The sequence below is a fragment of the Phaethon aethereus genome (assembly GCF_964289735.1).
Source record: "Phaethon aethereus genome assembly, chromosome: W".
NCBI classification, from domain to species: domain Eukaryota; kingdom Metazoa; phylum Chordata; class Aves; order Phaethontiformes; family Phaethontidae; genus Phaethon; species Phaethon aethereus.
The window spans coordinates 41,775,606-41,798,493 of NC_138581.1; the positions used below are offsets into that span (position 1 = coordinate 41,775,606).

At 40.4% G+C, this 22,888-nt stretch overlaps 1 protein-coding gene across 28 annotated transcripts in view; it reads left to right on the top strand.

The window, feature by feature from the left end:
• The window catches only part of LOC309415090 (single-stranded DNA-binding protein 2-like), a gene marked incomplete at both ends in the record, with an annotated part of 232,259 nt that extends 228,100 nt beyond the window's left edge, over positions 1-4,159 (top strand). For 22 of the 28 annotated variants that reach the window (XM_082012506.1, XM_082012517.1, XM_082012512.1 and 19 more), the window contains 2 exons: positions 1,585-1,683; positions 4,107-4,136. In XM_082012506.1, coding sequence (XP_081868632.1) covers positions 1,585-1,683; positions 4,107-4,136 — 129 coding nt within the window. Of the gene's footprint in view, positions 1-1,584; positions 1,684-4,106 lie in introns of all 28 variants that reach the window. The other 6 variants (XM_082012508.1, XM_082012511.1, XM_082012521.1 and 3 more) reach the window with 2 other exon arrangements.
• Positions 4,160-22,888: the final 18,729 nt, after the last annotated feature.

Here is a 22,888-nt window from a genome sequence, read left to right on the forward strand (position 1 = left end):
TTCAGGGGGATATGGTTAAAACTTAACAACAGCCTTTCAGTAAGGAGATTTTTCTTTTAATTTAATATTTCCTATTTTTCACTCAAAGTTTGCCCCATTGCAGCCTCAGTTATACTAAATGAAGACTGCAGGCAGTTATTTTCAAATTATGATTTATTTTGCCTTTTTTTAGGAAGCTTCATAAATCTGTAAGGTAACAGAAATGCTGTGTTAGGATTGTAATTGAGGATTAACAGAAGAAAAAGAGGACAAATTCATTTATGATTCTTACAGATGTTATCATTTGGTCACTTTGATCAAATGCACTACTTTGAGTTGCATTTTGTTAGCCTACCCATTGACTATACCAGGTTTGAGTTAAGCCTGCTTAAAATTTGTGTTAAGCCTGCTCAAACTTTAAGCCTGATGCATTTGTATATGTACAGATATGTACATAAGTATATGCTGTATTTGTAAATCTTGTGTTTAAATTAAGTTTTCTGGATTAAAAAAATTCAAGGGAAGAACTTTACATAGTAAATATTTTATGATGAAGTTCATAATTTCACTCCCCCTTTTCCCTGACTGTTCCTTTTCCATCACAAAGCCCGTATTAATAGGAGTCTAACTGTGATGGAAAGAGAATCATCCATGCCCCAGGCATAGTAGGGTACTACAAATCAACTGTGTAAACACACCTAACTACTTGTAGTATTTAAAATAATCATGTACTGATTATTGATGCTGAATAATTTCGGTGACAATTATCTAGTTTTATTCTTTCTGTGACTGAATCTTGAAAGCATTTTCTGAACATTATAGAGGTGGTTGTGCAGGAGCATTTCATAAGAAAAGAACTTACCTTCAGGAGTCTTTGTATTGTTATTTATTCGCATTTCACTTGCACCTAGACACTCGAAAAGTAGATGAAGACTCTACTGCATTATGCTCTGTGCAAGCAAATAGCAAAAGTACAGCTCTTCCTGAAAATGTTTGCAAGGCCAATCCTGTGGCTGGCTGTTATTCATAAGTCTTTTATCTAATACTCTTGTTAACTCATTTATCTATAAACTCTGTATATAACTGCTCTTGGTGAAGTGGTTTAGGAACTCAAAATTTGTACTAGACGTTATTTCAACTAACTACACACTATGAACAAATGCTTCAAATACAGGCCTTGATTTGCAAAGGTCTGTGTAGACCAGATCTGTCCACGTCTACCTTTTAGTACGTATTGCGAACTCACATATTTCAAGGCACATGCTCATATACCACTGATTTGACCATACTGATTTAATGTAGTTTCAGAGCTAATACTTATTCCTTTATATTCATTTATACCTTTTCCCAACTTTAGTAGGAGAACATGCTGGCTATAGCCTTAAAACAAGAATTACAGGGGAATAGTTGTTACTTCAGCAGAGAAAATACTTCCTTGCAGGTTAAAATTAGTAATTGAAACATACAGAACTCTACAGAGACTTATCTTTCAAGTTCAGAAATTCCAGTGCAGTGTATAGATACTCTTTTGACACACTATGTGAAGCTGGGAAAGGAACTGAAATCTTCAACATTTCATCTGTATTTTGTAATCTTGTTTAACAGAACTCTCCCAGTAATATGAGCATGAGTAATCAGCCTGGCACTCCCAGGGATGACGGTGAAATGGGTGGAAACTTCCTAAACCCTTTTCAGAGTGAGAGCGTAAGTATTTAAGTAGTATTTTGCTTGGCAAAACTTTATCCCTGATCTTTTATTTTAAAAAAGAAAAACAACCAGAACAAACAGTTTTGTAGTGTACCTGTAATGCAATGCTGTGCCTTATGTAGTTTTTTACTAGTTTCTAAAATTATAGTACTGATTTACTAAAAAATTGTGCTAAATACTGTTAGAAGTTGAGCTGAAACTGAAAAATGTGGGAGGTGTAGATTTACTGCAGAAGCTCTTTTTCTAGATTAAGAGGTCAATTGACAATGAAAGTTAAATCTGTCAAGCAGTAATAATTATGCCATACATATTCAGTAATGCACAATAGGCATTTGTCAGGCAATATCTGAACAGCTTAGATACACATAGTTGGCAGATCTTTATATTTAAGTGTTTCAATTTTTGTTTTTTCAAGCTTTGACTCCTGAACCATGTATTTTGCAGGGCAGTGATGTCTCTTAGAACAGGATTCACACTGAAGTATGTAATTAGAGCACCAAGACATCTTGCATTGAAAAGATGTAGCATGCTTTTAGAGCAGAGAAAGCAAAGATGCTCTCTAGTGTTCATTCTGGGAAAAATGATATTTTTTAAAATGGAGAATGTTTGAGGCAGCAAAACATGGTATAAAATACATTACAAAGCAAGACTAGTATTTTGATACTCATGCCTGAAGTTGGGTTTCTAAATCCACATTTAGGTTCCTATATAGAAGTGGCCTGATTTTTCAGAAGTGCTGAGTGACTTCAACACTTCTATTCTTACTGGAAATCACTGCTGTTCAGAAGTGAGTGCAACTCCATTAACTATGCCAGTGGTGATATTTAGCTCAGACTAGATAGTTTCTCTTAGATCAACAGTCAAGGTTCATGGCAAATTTCATTAAAATCAACTGGGGGGGGCAGTTGCTTCTTAAACTAGTGAAAAGGAAGAGTATTTTCTGCATGTTAGCTGTTTGTGTCCTCATAAAGAGGGCACGTGTTCATTGTTTGGAGTATTGGAGAAAATTGATTTGTACAAAGCAAAAAGACTGATGTTTCAAAATCTGCAAAAAAAATCAGTAACCACAAAATGTCCATTAAATGTGATCTTTGGTCATGATAGTCTATGTTAGTTCTCAACTCAGTATGTTTTACTTGTGCTGAGGACAATCAGTCTGATTCAGCAGGCAGACCAGTTCACCAAACCAAACTCATTAAAAGAAGGACATCAGATGGACTCAAAAGAAAATTAGTTTTCTCAGACACTTACTACTTACTGGATTCTAGATACTCCTAGTTTTCCTACCTGAATGAATCTGGGACCCAACTAGTAAGATAAACTTTGCTGGGCCCACAATGAGAGGGCTCAGCACATGATGGAAGTAGGCCCTAAAGCAGACAAACCATCAGAAACATGATATGGGACAAAATGGATTTTACCCAAGTGGTCCATTCTATGCAGTTTATATGACAGAGAAGACCCATCCAAAATGCTTTTTCTGAACATGTTTCGACACATAGAAATGGCCACCTCAAAAATCTAGCTTTGGTAGGGGTTTTTTATTACATATCTGTGTTTGCCAAGGCAAATTAATGTCTTCCCGTTTCTTGTATCAGTTTTTATAGCACTAATATTTCTTGCATTTGAACATTTTTCTCTACTTAGAAGATTTTAGGCCAATTAAGTATTTCTGCAGTCTATAAGTTTCAGTTGAAATACAAATTAAAATAAGCATATAAATGTGCATTTGTATTAGACATTGTGGTGTCCCATTGATTATTTGTAATGAAGTATTGCTAACTTGAGGGTAACTATAGCCTGTATAAGGGCTGCAGTTCAATTTGTGATACAATAATAATGTAATATGGTGATTGAATTTTCAGTTCACATAAAGAAGAATAACCACTGATACTTGATTCAGCTTGCCTCATAAAATCTATAATACAGAATTTAAAAATAAACCAAAAACCTAGTTTAATTCCAGTCAGACGTATCTTCACCTTTTTCCTATCAAGTAGTAAAAAGCCCTTCAAAATAGTTATGTGGTTCAAGTGACTACAAATATAGCTGGTCTGTTTGAGATCTTGTAGCTATCTTGCCCAGCTAAATCCCTCCAGTAGCCAACATTGACCAGTAAAAGGCATGAAAAGCATCAGTGAAATATTGATTCATCACGCTACCCAGGTAGCACTGCCCAACACTGAAACTGTCAAATGAATTTGTTTCATCAGCAATAGCTATATTTTTACATAATGATAGAAGTATAACAGAAGTTATGATAACACAAAATGAACTACAGACTTAGCATGTGCTATAGTACAAATTTAGGAGAAAATTCAAATAGCTTGTTGACATTTGAACTCATTGCTCTTGTCCAAAAGTGGTTTTAGTTACCTGGGAAAGAACTGTTGTTAAAATATGGATTCCTCTTTTTTCAGTACTCCCCTAGCATGACAATGAGTGTGTGATCTGTTACCAAGTCTCCTCATGAAGACCACAGTGAGTTGGCTCTGTTCAGAGCTACTACAGAAGAAAATTATTTGTCCCAGTGTACAGTTTAACAAAAGGATCTCAGACACAATCAGAACCACCTTTTTTTTCCTACCATCTCCCCAATTTTGTCAAGAAATTGGGTCCCAAACATGATTGAGACAACAGTAGAGTGGCGTAACAGAATTGCCCAAGATGGAACTGCAAACAATTATCTGTCTATGTAAATATATGGGTTAATGTATATGTATGTGTGTGTGATATAGAAATACACACATACATATATAAACCTGCAAGACATTGTAAAATATTGTCACATGACATCCTAAGCAGAAATGAGGAGTAGGGACTTGTATTCCATCTTTTCTTTCATGCTTACATTTTAATTATTAAAGATTGCTTTCCTCCCTCCCTCCTGAACTGTTTTATGTTGCATATAGCACTGCTTTATAAGTTATTTTTTAAGGTGAACTCAAATGATAAATTCTTCTGATTTTGTAAATGTCTGCCATTATTGATAGGAATAAAATTGCTTATAAGAGCACTCATTTGTGTTTGATACCAGTTACCCTGTGAATCACAAACTGTATTGTCTCAAGAAATAGAAGAAAGCATAATTTTTTGAGGAATTTAATAATTTTCACCTAGTTTGGTGATTTTTTAAATACTTTGCCTTTAGAAAAAGAAGCACTGAAGGTTATTTTTCTTCTTGAATTGAAACCTAATATCTGCAATATCTATTTTAAATGGAAGCCTGAATTTGATACAAGCTTCTCAGTTTATATAGAGTACTATAAGTTTATTGTAAGTAAGCGCAAATTGCTATAGAATCTAGCAATAAAGTATCAGGGCTTATTCTGCTCTTGGAAAGGAGTTTTCTATTTAGCATGATATTCCATAGGGTTGGTAGTGGAAATACAGTAGAGTCCTCATTACTGAAATATTTTCTAACAATTTACCATTATGTTTCCCCTTTTTAATGATTCTCAACTGAATCATAACAATCCATAAGCCTGATTATAAACAGCATCTCCCAAACCCAGAAAACCAAATCACCATGGTACTTCAATATGCATTTTTTACTAAGTTTATCAGGCTGAAACACCCCACCCCCGCAACTTTCCAGTAAGCAGTCATTTTTGTAAACCAAAATGATTAGGTGAACTTTTTATGGCTACTAGCCTTGTGATGGTCCTATCTTTTGCTATAAACATAAGAGGAGCAAAGGTCTGAGCCATTTCATAAAGAGGTTGGCATACTGGACATGAAAGCTTGGGACAGAATGGAGAAAAGGTATATGGCCTTAAAGGAAAAGCTTCTAGAATCAGTCCGCTGTCTCCTCAAGCAAAGTTCTAAAATGAAGATTATAGTAAATTTAGTTCCTCATGACTTCCAGCTCCCCCAACAAAATGGAAGCTTGCAATTGTGTATTGGTCAAAAAGTTGATGGTCAGCAATGCAGACACAAAATGGCTGAACTAAAATTCATGCCACAGACAAAGAGCAAAGATCTTTCTTACCTTGGATTCTGCATACAGAAGAGACACTTACATAGGGGAAACAGTTCTGAGATATGATGTGTCTATGCAGTCTTATAAGGAGATTTTTTTTCTTTTAAATTATGATGAAAAGGTGTATGTAATGGGCTCATTGTGAAGGTAGATGCACATAACTGGATGTCTAAGGTGAATTACAACCTCCTAAATAATTTTTATTTTCATATATAATATATGTGAAAATAAAAAGTTGTAATACTCTCATTCAAGATGTAATACTCTCATACAAGGTGAAACTCTTGGAGACAGGGTCTTACTTAAAATTATGTTAAAATGTCAAAGATTTTGGTGGCATTACTTTTTGTTAATAATAATTACTTTGATCAGTTGTAATCATAAACTAGATAGTCATTATATGGTTTTGTTGACTTTATTCACAGTGATTATGAAGGTTGAATTCATTTCCTTGTCTTTGGAAAACAGTTTGTTGCTGTCTCAGAAGATGCCAGAAGCCTCTGCTATTGATTTGATGTATAAAAAGATAAAATGAGATTTCAGAACCTGAGATCCTGAACTTGACTGCTGTCACTAATACCACTGGTTTCAGAGACTTATGTCTCCTGTGCACCCCAGCCTCTACCATAAGTAGCGCAAAGTTCAGGCATGCTTGCAGCCTACATTTGGCATCTATATTATCCTTCTTAGTAGCCTTCTAAGGACATTAGGACTCCATTCTGCCCAATTTCAGTCGTGGTTTAGCCCCAGCCGGCAACTAAGCACCACACAGCCACTTGCTCACTCCCCCACGGTGGGACGGGGGAGAGAATTGGAAGAGTAAAAGTGAGGAAACTCATGGTTTGAGATAAAAACAGTTTAACAGGTAAAGCAAAAGCCGTGCACACAAGCAAAGCAAAACAAGGAATTCATTCAGCACTCCCCATGGGCAGGCAGGTGTTCAGCCATCTCCAGGGAAGCAGGGCTCCATCATGCGTAATGGTTTCTTAGGAATATAGATGCCATCACTCCGAACGTCCCTCCACCCCTTCCTTCTTCTTCGTCCCAGCTTTATATACTGAGCATGACGTCATATGGTATGGAATATCGCTTTGGCCAGCCTGGGTCAGCTGTCCCAGCTGTGTCTCCCCCAGCTCCCCGTGCACCCCCAGCCTGCTCGCTGGCAGGCCAGCACGAGAAGCTGGACTGTCCTTGACTGCTCAGCAACATCTCAAAACATCATCATGTTATCAACATTTTCTTATCCCAAATCCAAAACACAGCCTCACACTAGCTTCTGTGAAGAAAACCAGCTCTATCCTGGCTGAAACCAGGACACTAAGAAGGACTTTAGGACTCTATTCTGCCCAGTTTCAGTCATATTATGTCACCGCAACTGGACTAAGATAGATGGATACGTCTGGACTATGCATCAAGTCCCAAAGCCCACTCACACACCAGGTAAGTGTGCCCTCAAGTTAGCTCTTAAACTGTTGAGTACATCTGGGGTCTGATGTGTATCTCTAGGGGAACACCCTGTACTGTCCCAAGCCAAGCCAGCGCTCCTGCAGGCAAGCAGTGTTTCCAGTGACCATGCAACAACTGGCCTTGATGGCACCACTGAGGGCTCTCTTACAAAACAGAGTGCATGCCACCGCTGGAGCTTCTCATGCTGGCAAAATTAAGCAGAATCAGGATCCAGTATTAATCAGAAACTGAACTTTTTTTCTTTTTGAACTGGCTGCTATCTGCAATAGTTTAGCTTATAGGCACCTGTTAAGGAAAAAAAATCTGATCATTAAATTAAAACTGGGCAAATAAGGGCACAGAATATAATATGCCCTTTAAAATGGAACTGACAACACATACTGAATAGTATTATCAAAATGTTACCCTAATTTAACTACAAGAACATAGCATCCTTTCAGTCACATAATTTTTCTTCTGTAATTCTTTTGAACTCCCTTCATGGGGCGGTTTACACGGCACCGGGCCTCCTGGCAGCAGATGGAGTGCAAGTGTCTCCAAGGGGCAAAAGGATTCTTGCTTACGAGCTGGCAGGCCTCATCGAGAGGGCTTTAAACTAGATTTGAAGGGGGAAGGGGATAAAACCAGGCTCACTAGAGATGAGCCTAGGGGAGACATGCTGGAGTTGGGGGCGAAATCGATAGCCCAGCTCAGGTGCATCTACACCAATGCACGCAGCATGGGCACCAAACAGCAGGAGCTGGAAGCCATTGTGCAGCGGGACAGCTATGATGTAGTTGCCATCACAGAAACATGGTGGGATGCTTCTCATGACTGGAGTGCTGCAATGGATGGCTATAAGCTCTTCTGAAGGGATAGGCAGGGAAGGAGAGGGAGTGTTTTCATTGTATAGAAAACAACAATTCTGAAGACTAAGTCGAGCACTTATGGGTAAGGATGAGGGGGAAGGCCAATGAGGCAGATATCTTGCTGGGAGTCTGTTATAGACCACCCAACCAGGATGAAGAGTCAGATGAAACATTCTATAAGCGACTGGCAGAAGTCTCACATTCGCTGGCCTTTGTTCTTGTGGGGGACATCAATCTACCGGACATCTGCTGGAAGTATAACACGGCAGAGAGGAAACAGTCTGGGAGGTTCCTGGAGTGTGTGGAGGATAACTTCCTGACACAGCTGGTAAGGGAGCCCACCAGGGGAGGTGCCTTACTGGACCTGCTGTTTACAAACAGAGAAGGACTGGTGGGAGATGTGGGGGTCGGAGGCCGTCTTGGGCTTAGCGACCGTGACATGATAGAATTCTCGATTCTTGGTGAAGTAAGGAGAGGGGTCAGCAAAACCGCTACCATGGACTTCCGGAGGGCAGACTTCGGCCTGTTCAGGTCACTGGTTGAGAGAGTCCCTTGGGAGACAGTCCTGAAGGACAAAGGGGTCCAGGAAGGCTGGACAGCCTTCAAGAAGGAAATCTTAAAGGCACAGGAGCAGGCGGTCTCCATGTGCCGTAAGAAGAGCTGGCGGGGAAGGCGACCGGCCTGGCTGACCAGGGAGCTTTTGCTGGGACTCAGGGAAAAGAGGAGAGTTTATCACCTCTGGAAGAAGGGGCAGGCAACTCAAGAAGAGTACAAGGATCAAGTACAAGGAGTACAGGGTATTCAGCCCCGTGAGCTTGAAGACAGGGATGGAGAGTACAATAAACTCATAATCCAGCAGGAAGCAGTTAAGGACCTGTTAAGCCACCTGGATACCCACAAGGCTATGGGGCCTGATGGGATCCACCCGAGAGTACTGAGAGAGCTGGCGGAGGAGCTTGCCAAGCCACTCTCCGTCATTTATCAGCAGTCCTGGTTAACAGGGGAAGTCCCAGATGACTGGAGGCTTGCCAATGTGACGCCCATCTACAAGAAGGGCCGGAAGGAGGATCCCAGGAACTACAGGCCTATCAGCCTGACCTCTGTACCAGGGAAGATTATGGAGCAGTTCATCTTGAGGGTGCTCACAGGGCATGTGCAGGACAACCAAGGGATCAGGCCCAGCCAGCATGGGTTCATGAAAGGCAGGTCCTGCTTGACCAACCTGATCTCCTTCGATGACCAGGTGACCCGCCTAGGGGATGAGGGAAAGGCTGTGGATGTTGTCTACCTGGACTTTAGTAAAGCCTTTGACAGCGTCTCCCACAGCATTCTCCTGGAGAAACTGGCAGCTCGTGGCTTAGACAGGTTTATTCTTCGCTGGGTAAAGAACTGGCCGGACGGCCAAGCCCAGAGAGTTGTGGTGAATGGCGTTAAATCCAGCTGGCGGCCGGTCACAAGCGGTGTTCCCCAGGGCTCGGTTCTGGGGCCAGCCTTGTTCAATATCTTTATTGAGGATCTGGATGAGGGGATCGAGTGCTCCCTCAGCACATTTGCAGACAACACCAAGTTGGGTGGGAGTGTTGATCTGCTGGAGGGTAGGGGGGCTCTGCAGAGGGATCTGGACAGGCTGGATCGATGGGCAGAGGCCAACTGTATGAGGTTTAATAAGGCCAAGTGCTGGGTCCTGCACTTGGGTCACAACAACCCCATGCAACGCTGCAGGCTCGGGGAGGAGTGGCTGGAGAGCTGCCCGGCGGAAAGGGACCTGGGGGTGCTGTTTGACAGCCGGCTGAACATGAGCCGGCAGTGTGCCCAGGTGGCCAAGAAGGCCAACGGCGTCCTGGCCTGTATCAGCAATAGCGTGGCCAGCAGGAGTAGGGAAGTGATTGTGCCCCTGTACTCGGCACTGGTGAGGCCACGCCTCGAATCCTGTGTTCACTTTTGGGCCCCTCACTACAAGAAGGACGTTGAGGTGCTCGAGCGTGTCCAAGGAAGGGCAATGAAGCTGGTGAGGGGACTGGAGCACGTGTCTTCTGAGGGGCGGCTGAGGGAACTGGGGTTGTTCAGTCTGGAGAAGAGGAGGCTGAGGGGAGACCTTATCGCTCTCTACAACTACCTGAAAGGGGGTTGTGGTGAGGTGGGTGTTGGTCTCTTCTCCCAAGTAACTAGCGACAGAATGAGAGGAAATGGCCTCAAGTTGCGCCAGGGGAGGTTTAGACTGGATATTAGGAAAAATTTCTTTACCGAGAGAGTGGTCAAGAATTGGAACAGGCTGCCCAGGGAGGTGGTGGAGTCACCATCATTGGAGGTGTTCAAAAAAAAAGTGTTCAAAATATGTGTGGTCATGGCACTTCAGGACATGGTTTAGTGGGCATGGTGGTGTTGGGTTGATGGTTGGACTTGATGATCTTAAAGGTCCTTTCCAACCTTAATGGTTCTGTGAGTCTGTGATTCTATACAATTTTTCTCATTTATAGTAGCTTTGTTTAACATTGTTACAGAGTTAATCTCAGTATATATGCTGATGGCTTCAAAAAGCACAGGATTGAGCCCTGCTTCTTGTAGGCTAGCATTCTATGCCCAGATATAGCAAGTTGCTACATATGCCCAGCACTTTTCATACCTAGGTAGCCCCATAGACTGGTCAGATAAAATATGCATAAGCTTGCAAAATTTTAGTTTTGGGACATCTGCTTGAATGTGCAGTGCATATCTTATTATTAGAATTTTTATCAGATGTAAGTAAACCTAATCACCTTGCTTTTTGTGGGGAATGAACCTATGCTTACATACATGAGTAAAGTTATGTACATACACGTTGGTAAGATCAGGTGATTATAACTGTACATAGGTTCTGCAGCTGAACCATAGAAAAAATTATATGTGCTAAATATTCCACTTACTAAGAGTAAACCCTTTGTTTTTTTTAATTTGCTTAGAGATTTTTGTTTGTTTGTTTGTTCTCTTTCTTTTGCTTATAAATCCTGTAGGATTTTCATTGTATATAGGAGTATTAATAAGGAAAGAAAGATTATTTCTAAGCACTTATTTTTTTGCTTACATTTCTAATGCACTAGATATCAACATGTAATTTAACTGCTGTTTATTTCTGTCTTTATGCAACAACATTATTGATAATGTCAGCATTTGTCCAGCTCTGTGAAGAATATTAATTTAAGTGGTACAGGATAGTTTTTCCACACTGGGTTTTTTAATAGATTTCTCTCTTTAATGTAGAAATAAATAGATCATGATTCTCTAAATGGGTCTTTCATACAAGGTTAAAATAATGCTTTTTAAAACAGAAGTGATGACATCTTAGAATAGCAGAAATAGCGTGATAATGGATCTCCCTTACTGTAAGGACTCTGGCAAAAATTCTGGCCTTGTAGAAATCAGCTGAAGTCGTGATTTGCTACAATGAATCCAGTATTTTACTTACTGCATAAACCCACAAAAAGGAGTATTCATACCGAGATTTTATTTCCATATGTAAGTTTTGTATAGACAAGTACAGGGCAAGGAAGAAGCTGTATTAATCACAAGTAAAACATGTGGCCTGACATGCATTTAAAAATACATGGATATTTGTATGTATAGGTTGCATTATTTTATTAATAACCTGAACATGAGGAAGAACTGCAGTTAAACTCAGTGTTCTCCCCCCTTTACCGTAGACTGAATTTGGTACATGTGAAAAACATGGCAATAACCTCAAGTCTAGTCTTTGACACACCTTACGCTGCCCAGTGGAATGTGCCCCAACCTTGACTAGGAGTGATTGGCTTTTCAAAGTGACAGAACAGGTCAGTTCCCAGATCAGTAAGTTGTCATGCAGTCTGCTTATGGCCGCATTTGCCAATTTTTATTTGGAAGCCTTCTAATTGGAGAGTAGGCCACTAATGTGTTGTGTATTCAAATACTGTAACACCTTTCAGACTTAGCCTGTTCTCCATATCCCATGATCAGTCCTCTGAAGACACCCAGCCATCACTTTCCCTTTAAAACACAATGGGAAATATGTAGACTAATTATTTATTATTTATTTTAAATACTTCAAATTAGGAAGTAGTGAATAGAAGCTTGTTGCTTTATGGATAGAAATTTAGAATCTCTGCATCAGAAGGATAGCTGCTTGAACTGGCTAAAAATAATTTGAATTTTCCCCTGTTCTGTAGCTAGCAAATGAAATACTGCATGTGAAGAAGATGCAGATGTGTAATTTTATGAGGGACCAGCTGTTATAATATTCAGCATTGTACTTTTTTTTTTTCCCCTAGTCCTTATCTAAAATATTGCTTTGAGTGCATGCATGTAAGTTGTCTGCCAGTGCTGTGACACTGGAAATATTACATTATGGTAACAAATTTAGAGCACATAAATGGATGATCTACTCAGTACATTAAAACTCTGATCCTGCAAATGCATTCACATTCGTTTGAAATAAAGCTTATACATACTTAATCTTAAACATATTTTAAGATTACAAGTACTTTCTTTCAGAACAGTGGAACTGCTAATAGGGTTAAACCATGTTTGAGTATGGACAGTCTAGAAGCTCAAGTTGAGTCTTCCCTAAACAGATATTTTATTTTATTTTATTTTATTTTATTTTATTTTATTTTATTTTATTTTAAAGATTTTGCCAATGAAAGTATTGATATGTGGAACAGATTTTGGCTTTCTTCTGTTTCTTATTTTATTAGAGCATTGTTCACTACCACATGAACTATTTTTCTGAACTCGTCCTTTCATATTGTTTTAAATTATATAGTCATAGTTTCCCTCAACAAAGCTAACAGCTTTGCAATTTTAGTCCAAACTTCTGTTTGGTCACTCTTCTTCATTTAAGCTTGAAATATGCAAGGAAGCCTCTCTCATAATGGGAAAACTTGCCATAAAAATATATAAAGGCTTTCTTGAACATGTTTTCACATTTAATAAAAATAGTTTTCATTTATAATTTGAAACGGTCACTTTCTAGCCACTATTTGATTTCTATGTGCATAAGAAATTAAGAAAACAAATTACCTTTTTTCCATTTGAATTCAGCATTGTAGATACTTGCTGAAAGACATGTTTTTTGGGAAATCAGATCAAAACAAGATTTACTACATATCTTCTATGAATAATAAAAGTGGACTTTATGTTGAAAGCTCCTTCCACATCCCCAAAATTGGATTTCCTAACATCTGATATGTATGACTTTATAAGAGCTCAATTCACAAAAAGTCAAGTTTCATTTGTGTACTCTGTGTTTTCATTGTATCTAAGGGGTGATTCAGTGTGCCACTCAGCTGTGTAAGTTCCTCTGTTTGGATCTCTCAGAAAAGTAATTGAGTGGTCAAGCAGGCTTGTTCACAGAGTCTGGTGATTAAGTACTGGATAATATATCTGCAAAGTGTACCCAACTGTTCATTCAGTAACAAGATATTCTTACACTACCTCGCTATTCTCTTAAGAACCTCTACAGTATTGCAGTTAGGTCTAGGGACTCCCATAAGATTTTGCAATGACAAAACAAGAGCCTTAATTGTACTAACAGAAAATTCTGGTAGTTTAGTACTAGTTTTCATAGGGAATCATCTGAAAATGTGTTTTTTGAAAGGCTGCATATTTTTTCAATACCCCAGTGTACTAGTGTCCTGGGTATGGCTGAGATGGAGCTAACTTTCTTCATAGCAGCCCATATGGTGCTGGTTTGGATTTGTGGCTGAAACGGTGTTGATAACACACCAGTGTTTTGGCTGTTGCTGAACAGTACTTGCACAGCATCAAGGCTTTCTCTTCTTCCCATTCTGCCCCCCAGTGAGTAGTCTGGGAGTGGGCAAAGAAGTTGGGAGGTGAGACAGCCAGAACAGCTGATACGAATTGCCCAAAGGGATATTTCATGCCATGTAACATCATGCTCAGCAATAAAAACTGAGGGTAAAGGAAGAAGGGAGGGTTGGGTTTTTTTGTCTTCCAAGGTGGCTGTTCCTCAGAGACTGGCTGGGCATTTGTCTGCTTGTGGAAGATGGTGAGTGATCGCCTTTGCATCATTTGTTTTTTTCCTCTTTCCTTCACTTATTTAATGTCTTTATCTCAACCCGTGATTTTTCTCCCTTTTGTTTTTCCTATTCTCTCCCCAATGCTGCTGATGGGTTGGGGGAGAATCAGCAAGGGTCTGTGTGGGTGCTTAGCTGCTGGCCAGGGTCAACCCACCACAACTCAAAAATAGACCATACGATTTAAACATTTGGTTTATTACAGAGATATATACAGCTCCTCAGAGCAGGAATTATAACAATAACCAGGACCAAAACTTTGTTTGTGCCTATAGAGTGAAATCATTGGTAATCACTTTTGATATGAAGAATTCTTGCTATGGAATCCTGCTCCAATCAGTGAGGAGCCAAATTATCCACTGGATGAACCAAATATTTGCAGGCTTTATTTCTGTTGTTTAATCTTCATGTTTTCTTCTCTCTCATTTGGATTTTCCCATTAATTATGCCATGCCAAACATATGGAAAGTTCTTCACATCTCTAAATAGAGTTCTACTACAGATAGTTTATTTCATTAGAAACATTGTGCATAACAGCAAATAAGGAGTGGCTGTACAAGATCCTGAGACCCCTCAGTGTTAGATATTAGGAAAGTTAGCATCACACAGGCTTATGCATTAGTCAAGACAATTTCTAACAATGACATAAAATGACTTGAAACAAAAGCTGATATTTGCCATGCAGAATGGAAGAAAATAAAATCCACATAAAGCATATTTAATTGAATTAGAAATTTACTAAAGATACAATTTACCAGGAGAATTTGAAAAGTATGTTACCAAATATAAGCTTGTTAGCAGCAGACAGCAACAAAACTGAGCACTACAATTCAGTAGTTCCCCTATTTTGTAATGTGGCAGTACAGCCTGCAGAGTCTGTACATCCCAGCCAAGAGACTGCATGAGTATTAGGTTTCTTGATCTAGACAGAAGGTTATGGACAAGGGGCTGCAATATCCACAGACCACACCTTTTGTTACAGATGAGCAAAGTACAAGTACCCTTTCAGCAGATGTCAAAGTCCATCTCTAACAAGAACACATAGAATGTTGAAAAGTTTAGTGAAAAGAAAAAGCAGAGTTTATTAAATTGTTGTCTAGAAACATGACATTCAAAAGTGGTTGTAAGAGTTTTCCAGATGTATTCTCATTTGTCTAATTAACTCCTAGTTTTGATTTGATTTAAAATTTCCACTGTTTGTTAAGGAAGAGTAATACAAATTCCTAAACAAGGCCTGAAATACAGACTTCAACAGCAGCATGAGCAAAGTGGAATCTGGAGCTTTCTATTATTTGAGAATCAAACAACATATTTTTTCAGGATAAAAAGAATCCTTACAAGAAACTTTCTTAGCCTTGTAGTAGCTATTTGAGAAGTGTAAATCAATATGCTGTATATGTTAAAAGACCAAATTTGAGGGCTTTTTTGTGGCAAGTACCCCCTCACAAAAATATTGCCAGTGCATCTGGTTTGTGCATGTTTGTCTAAAACCACAAAAACAAAACAACTTTTTATGGACTGCCATACATGCATTTGGCAAACACTCATTTCTGGTGGGGAGAGAAAGAAGATTTGATAACTGGTGGGTTATCATATTTATCTTAATTACCTAAAGCATTGGTAAACTATTGTCAGCTTTGTTCACATTGCACAAGATATTCTATGTAGAGATTTACTTTTTACTTTACTTCTGGCATTATAACCTCAGTGATCCATGCATATTTTGTAAATTCTTGTAGGTTTTGTGTAAGAAACCTTGTCATCGTTGCTGTAAATACTGTAAATTCTTGTTTTGAAGCAAGAGGTGGCTTGATTGTATTATATACTACAATAGTACTTGTTCTGTCCTCAAAACTTGCTGTTCACATATAGTTAAAGCCTTGTTAAGCACACTTAGTGTTTTCATATTTTATTTCAAACAGCAAATATATAAGCCGTTTACAGGAATAGTAAATCAAATGTAACATAAGAAAATTCAACCCAGTTCATATCCTTTTTGAGAGCTTGGGGTTAGATTTTAGCAGATGATAGACAGCTGCAATTTAGCACATTTGATGACTCAGTGCAATGTGTGCAGTGTATGCTTTCAAGCTGCAGCTCCCTATGTAAAGCCTGAGTAATCAGGCTGTGCAGGGAACTACACAAAAAGGAAATTCCCCTGCCCAAGGCAAGCTACTTCTACGTTGGTGCCAGAACAGAAACTCAACTCTGGGGTATGCAGGAGGTAAGAAAGCAATTTCTCCATATTGTGCCCTTGTCTCCAGCTACCACAGACTTTATGTGAGGCAGTCTTAAGGAGAATTTCATTATTTATCTGTTTACTCAGAAAGAAAAGAATTCCATCTATGAATTCATTTATACTGCTATTTTATGATATACAACAAAGACCTGAAAATATATATGAGTGAGTTCTTTGCTTGTTTCTAACATCAGAAATTCAAATCCCATCTAGACTTTATGATGACTGAAAAAGAGTGAAAAAGCTGACAACACAACCTGTGAAAGTTGAAAGGGATTCTTACTTGGAACATTTGAAGTTCTGTGTTTTATTTGTTTTTGTAGATAAACAACTAGGTTAACCTTCTGAATAAAGACAGTCTTTGTTAGTGACTTTCCATGTTCACCCTTTCACCTAAAACTTTGGGTATTTACAATAAATATTCCTCACACCTCCAAGACAAACTGTAGATAAATACCTTGTATTTCTAAGGTTAAAAAAATGTTCTTACAGATTACTTGAGCCCTTTATGGAGAACAACAAGGCATAATCCCAATTAAAGAGATCTATTTGCAGGTCATGTTTAAACAATTAGGTAGGTATGTTTTAGACAAAGAATGACTTTCACCATCATAAGTAAAACTAATGTACAAATCCAGTCTTTAAAAGTAAAGAAAACCTTAGTAATATTCCAAATCAGCAGGAATTAAATTTGTCAATATAAACATTAATGTATAAAAATATAAAGAAATCTTGATGCTGCCTCTGACCTTAAGCAATAACATTGATAAAATTGAGGGAGTCTCACAAACTTTGTGTATTTCAGAACAGTTGTTACCTGTCCTCAGCGAGTGCTTCATTATTGACAGCTACAGCAAAGACCCAATCCATGCCATACCAAAACAGTTCAAAAGCATGGCAATACAAAATTCCCACAACCTCATAAATATGCCAACATGTGTGTCTTGTGTTAGGATGAGTAATCATTCCAACTGCAAACTTCTCCGGACCACGTTTGTAACTTTTTAAAACAGCCTCTTAAATTATTTCAGAAGGGCAGCAGTCTGTGCTGATGAGAGATCCCAACGAGCTGCTTGATGATGGTTGGACTTGATGATATCAGAGGTTGTTTCCAACCTTAATGATTCTATGATTCTATGATTTTATATTCCAAATTACTTATTGACACTATGCAAGCTGCAATCCCTGGAAGGAATTGTATCATCTTTATTTTAAGCCCTTTGACTGTGTCAGAAAACAGACCTTCCACTGAAGGCTTCCCATTTCTAAGCATTCTTTTTGAAATATGCAGCTATTTTCCACAGCTATTAAAGCACTGAGAGGTTTGGTGATGCTAGTTCTGTTGTACTAAAATACAGCTCTGATGTTGCATCTGTATATTCAGAGAGCATCCCTGCAGAAAGTGCTTCTGAAGTCCAGTACAGCACAACTCTTGGGAATCTCTGGTATTCAAAGAAACCTCCTTGTCTAAGGACCAAATAAGGTGTCGTGGTTTAGCTCCAGCCGGCAACTAAGCACCACGCAGCTGCTCGCTCACTCCTCCCTCCCCCAGGGGGACGGGGGAGAGAACTGGGAAAAAACTCATGGACTGAGATAAAAACAGTTTAATAGGACAGCAAGAGAGAAGGAAACAGCAATGATAACAACAATAATAATACCGACAAAGGAATGTACAAGAACAAGTGATGCCCAATACAGCAATTGCTCACCACCCAGTGATCGACAGCCCGTCCCCGAGCAGCGATTCCCGCCCCCTGGCTAACTCCAGTTTATGTACTGGGCATGACGTCGGATGGTAGGGAATATCTCTTTGGCCAGCCTGGGTCAGCTGTCCTGGCTGTGTCCCCTCCCAGCTCCCCGTGCACCCCCAGCCTCCTTGCTAGCAGGCCAGCACGAGAAGCTGGACTGTCCTTGACTGCTCAGCAACAACCCAAAACATCAGCACATTATCAACAGTTTCTCATCCCAAAACCAAAACACAGTCTCACACTAGCTTCTGTGAAGAAAACCAGCTCTATCCTGGCTGAAACCAGGACACAAGGGAAACAAGGTCATAAAAGCAAGCTTCATTGGTTTATCTTTAAATTGTTCCTGGCAAGACTGGGGAGCTGCAAAGACATGGATCATATATGCCACTAACCACAAAGCAGATCTGGGTTGAAGCCTCAGACTTTAATGCTATTGCAGGCTGTGTTGTAATGGTAATATTACACCACTAGATAGTCTTTGTTTGTATTCTACACTGTGTCCTGATTCATCCTACCCTAAATTTAGCTGTCTAATAATTAGCTGACTAAGTTTACTCAGTAAATCACTGGAGGGACAGAAAAAGAGATGTCTCCAGAAGATTAGATTATGGCATCAAATGCCCTCTCCATTGATGAATCCTGAATGCTTTTAAGGGCCTAAAATTAGGCAGGATGAACTCAAGGGTTTATGTTTAGCCTCATATTCCTGTATACAAAAGTCTATTAATTTTGAGCCTCATATGGGCTCAAATGGGCAAGAATAATGCAATTATTAAGAATTTGAATGTGTGTGACTCCCAGATAATTTTCTGAATCCTTCAACCGCAAACATGAAATTTCCGCCCTCATAGTTTGCTGTTCTCTCCTCCTTTACTTCCTTTTTTTTAATAAACAGGTGCAAATTCAATTGACTTGATTGAACATTTCTGGAGGTTTTACCCCTGCCTAGAAATTCTGACCTTTATTTGTTAAATGAGCAGTCTTTGACTGCACAGATTCATTCACTTAAAGCAACACATAAAGAAACCATTGCATAAATGAATCAAAGCCAGCAATAGCATATGTCGCTTTTAAATTAAATATATGCATAAAATCTTTGTGTTGGAAGGGACCTTTTAAGGTCATCTAGCCCAACCCCCTGCCACGAGCAGGGACATCTTCAACTAGATCAGGTTGCTCAGAGCCCCGTCCAACCTGACCTGGGATGTTTCCAGGGATGGAGCATCTACCACCTCTCTGGGCAACCTGGGCCAGGGTTTCACCACCCTCAGTGTGAAAAATTTCTTCCTTCTGTGTAGTCGAAATCTGCTCTCTTCTAGTTTAAAGCCATCACCCCTTGTCGTGTCGCTACAGGCCCTGCTAAAAAGTCTGTCCCCATCTTTCTTATAAGCCCCCTTTAAATACCAGAAGGTTGCAATAAGGCCACAGTAAGGTCTCCCTGGAGCCTTCTCTTCTCCAGGATGAACAACCTCAACTCACTCAGCCTGTCCTCACAGCAGAGGTGTTCCATCCCTCTGATCATTTTTGTGGCCTCCTCTGGACCCGTTCCAACAGGTCCATGTCCTTCCTGTGCTGAGGGCTCCAGAGCTGGACGCAAGTACTCCAGGTGGGGTCTCACCAGAGCGGAGTAGAGGGGCAGAATCCCCTCCCTCGACCTGCTGGCCGCGCTGCTTTGGGTGCAGCCCAGGACACGGTTGGCCTTCTGGGCTGCGAGTACACATTGCCGACTCATGTCCAGCTTTTCACCCACCGGTACCCCCAAGTCCTTCTCGGCAGGGCTCCTCTCAATCCCTTCATCTCCCAGCCTGTACTGATACCAGGGGTTGCCCCAACCCAGGTGCAGGACCCTGAACTTGGCCTTGTTGAACCTCATGAGGTTCACATGGGCCCATTCCTTGAGCTTGTCCAGGTCCCTCTGGATGGCATCCCATCCCTCAGGCGTGTCAACCATGCCACTCAGCTTGGTGTTCTCTGCAAACTTGCTGAGGGTGCCCTCGATCCCACTATGTCATTGAGTAAGATAATAAACAGGACTGGTCCCAGTACGGACTCCTGAGGTACACCACTCGTCACCCATCTCTATCTGGACATTGAGCCGTTGACCACTACCCTCTGGGTGCGATCATCCCACCAATTCCTCATCCACCCAACAGTCCACCCATCAAATCCATATCTCTCCAATTTAGAGAGAAGGATGTTGTGGGGGACTGTGTCAAAGGCCTTACGGAAGTCCAGATAGATGGCATCTGTAGCTCTTCCCTTGTCCACTGACGTGGTCACTCCATCATAGAAGGCCACTAGGTTGGTCAGGCAGGACTTGCCCTTGATGAAGCCAAGCTGGCTGTCTTGAATCACCGCCGTGCCCTCCACTGTGCCTTAGCATAGCTTCTAGGAGGATCTGTTCCATGATCTTCCCAGGCACAGAGGTGAGGCTGACAGGTGGGTAGTTCCCAGGGTCCTCCTCACTCCCCTTTTTAAAATTGGGTGCAATGTTTCCCTTTTTCCAGTCACCAGGGACTTCACCTGACTGCCAGGACTTTTCAAATATCATGGTGAGTGGCTTGACAACTTGGAATAATCCGGAGGGAATGTATAGTACTGTTAAAACTGTAATGATGACCCACAACCCACATTGGGGAGAGAGATATACAAGCCCTTTTAGAATATTTGTGTACTTATGAAGAACGGAGAGCAGTTTTAGAGAAATCTAGGGAAGGAGTAGCCCAACAGTATGGAGGAGTACGTAATGTGGACACGTATCTTCCAAGGGAAGATCCGAGGTGGGATCCCAATACGGATGAGGGGTTAGAAAGAGTAAAAGGATATCAAAACTTGATCTTCTATGGGATCCAAAATGGAGTAGAAAAGCCTAAGAATCTATCTAAGTTGTATGAAGTAAGGCAAAGGGAGAAGGAAATCCCATCTGCTTTCTATGAAAGACTGTGCAAAGTAGCTCGAAAGTGGACCAATTTGAACCCGGAAGATGCTAGCAATACGAAACTGTTTAATATGTTGTTCATTGGTCAACCAGCATCAGACATTAGAAAGAAACTGCAGGAAGTAGATGGTGCAGATGAGATGACAATTTCACAATTAATGTAGATTGCGTATAAGGTATATAATAACAGAGAAGAGGCAGAAGAAAAAGAGAGGCGAGGGCGAACAAAATTGCAGGCTGCTTTACTGGCCACCCTGGCAGAAGGACAGACAAGGGACAGAGGCAGAGGAAGCATATGAAGGGGGTTCAGAGGTAGAGGTAAGGGTCGTGGAAGTAGTAGTGGAGGCCATTGTAAAACCCCTCTGAAAATGAATCACTGTGCCTATTGCAAATAGGAGGGTCATTGGAAGGGAGAATGTCCACGTTTTTTTGAGTGCTCAGGAAAAAGACACAGAGGAAGCTGCTAGGGAGATGGCAGAGATTGGATTAGACTGAAGGGGACTGGAGGAATCTATTAAAGTTTCCCCAGATGATCCTCTGGTTCCAATTAAGCTGGGGAATGAAATAAGAGATTTTCTGATTGATAGTGGGGCTACCCATTCTGTAGTGACTAGTTGTAAGGGACTTAAGCTGGACTAAGATAAGTGTTGTTGGTGCAACAGGGAAAAGAACTTTAAGACCATTTTTACAGCCCATGGAGCTCTCAGTTGGGGATTCCAAATTAACACATAAACTAACTCCTCTATATGCCAGAACGCCCTTTGCCATTGCTCGGATGAGATTTACTTTGTAAGTTAAATGCACAACTAACCTTCTCTGAAGATTCTGTCCAGCTACATATTCCTCCAGAGAATGCGTGTAGAGGACAGATATGTTTGTTAACTGAGAAGAATCACACGGAAGAAGGAAGCATTCCAGATAAAGCATTGGACGCAGTGATACCTTTGGTATGGGCTTTGGGAACGTCAGGACGAGCAAAAAACATGACACCGGTAAAGATCGAGCTAAACCCAGGATCCCAGCTGGTAAGAAAGAATCAATACCCTATTAAATTGGAAGCTCAGAAGGGACTGGAGCCTATAATCAATGCCTTTTTAGAGCATGGACAATTAAGGGCTGCCTGTAAAGAAACCTCACTCTCAGGAATATAGGTCGGTACAGGATCTACGAGAGGTTAATGCAAGGACTATAGACGTGCACCTTGCGGTTCCAAATCCATATACCCTCCTCGCCTCAATTCCTGATAGTAATACCTATTTTACTGTATTGGACTTGAAAGATGCTTTCTTTTGTATACCTGTGAACGAACAGAGCCAGACTGTTTTTGCTTTTGAATGGGAAAACCCGACCACAGGATGGAAAATGCAACTCTGCTGGATGGTCCTCCCTCAGGGATTCAAAAATAGCCCCAGGCTGTTTGGTAATGCATACGTGAAAGAACTAGAGCAATGGCACAGTGAGTATGATAACATAACATTACTCCAATATGTGGATGACTTGTTGATTGGGTCTGATACCTACAAAGAGTGTTTGGAAGCCACAACTAGCTTACTCAATTTTCTAGGTTTATCTGGTTACTGAGTATCTAAGAAAAAAGCCCAGATCGGAAAAGAGAGAGTCCCGTATATGGGATTTGAGGTTACAAAAGGAAAAAGAGAATTAAGTGCTGAAAGGAAGGAGGCTATTTGTAGGATTGCAGTACCTACATCAAAGAAACAATTAAGGGGATTTTTAGGAATGGCTGGATGGTGTCGGCTATGGATTCCTAATTTCGGGCTAATTGCTAAACCATTGTATGCTGCTATAAAAGGACCTGAAGGAATCTTGGAATGGACAGCAGAATGCCATAAAAGCTTTGATGAAATTAAGAGAAAATTGATGGAAGCCCCTGCTCTGGGACTACCCAATTTAAGAAAGCCCTTCCAATTATATG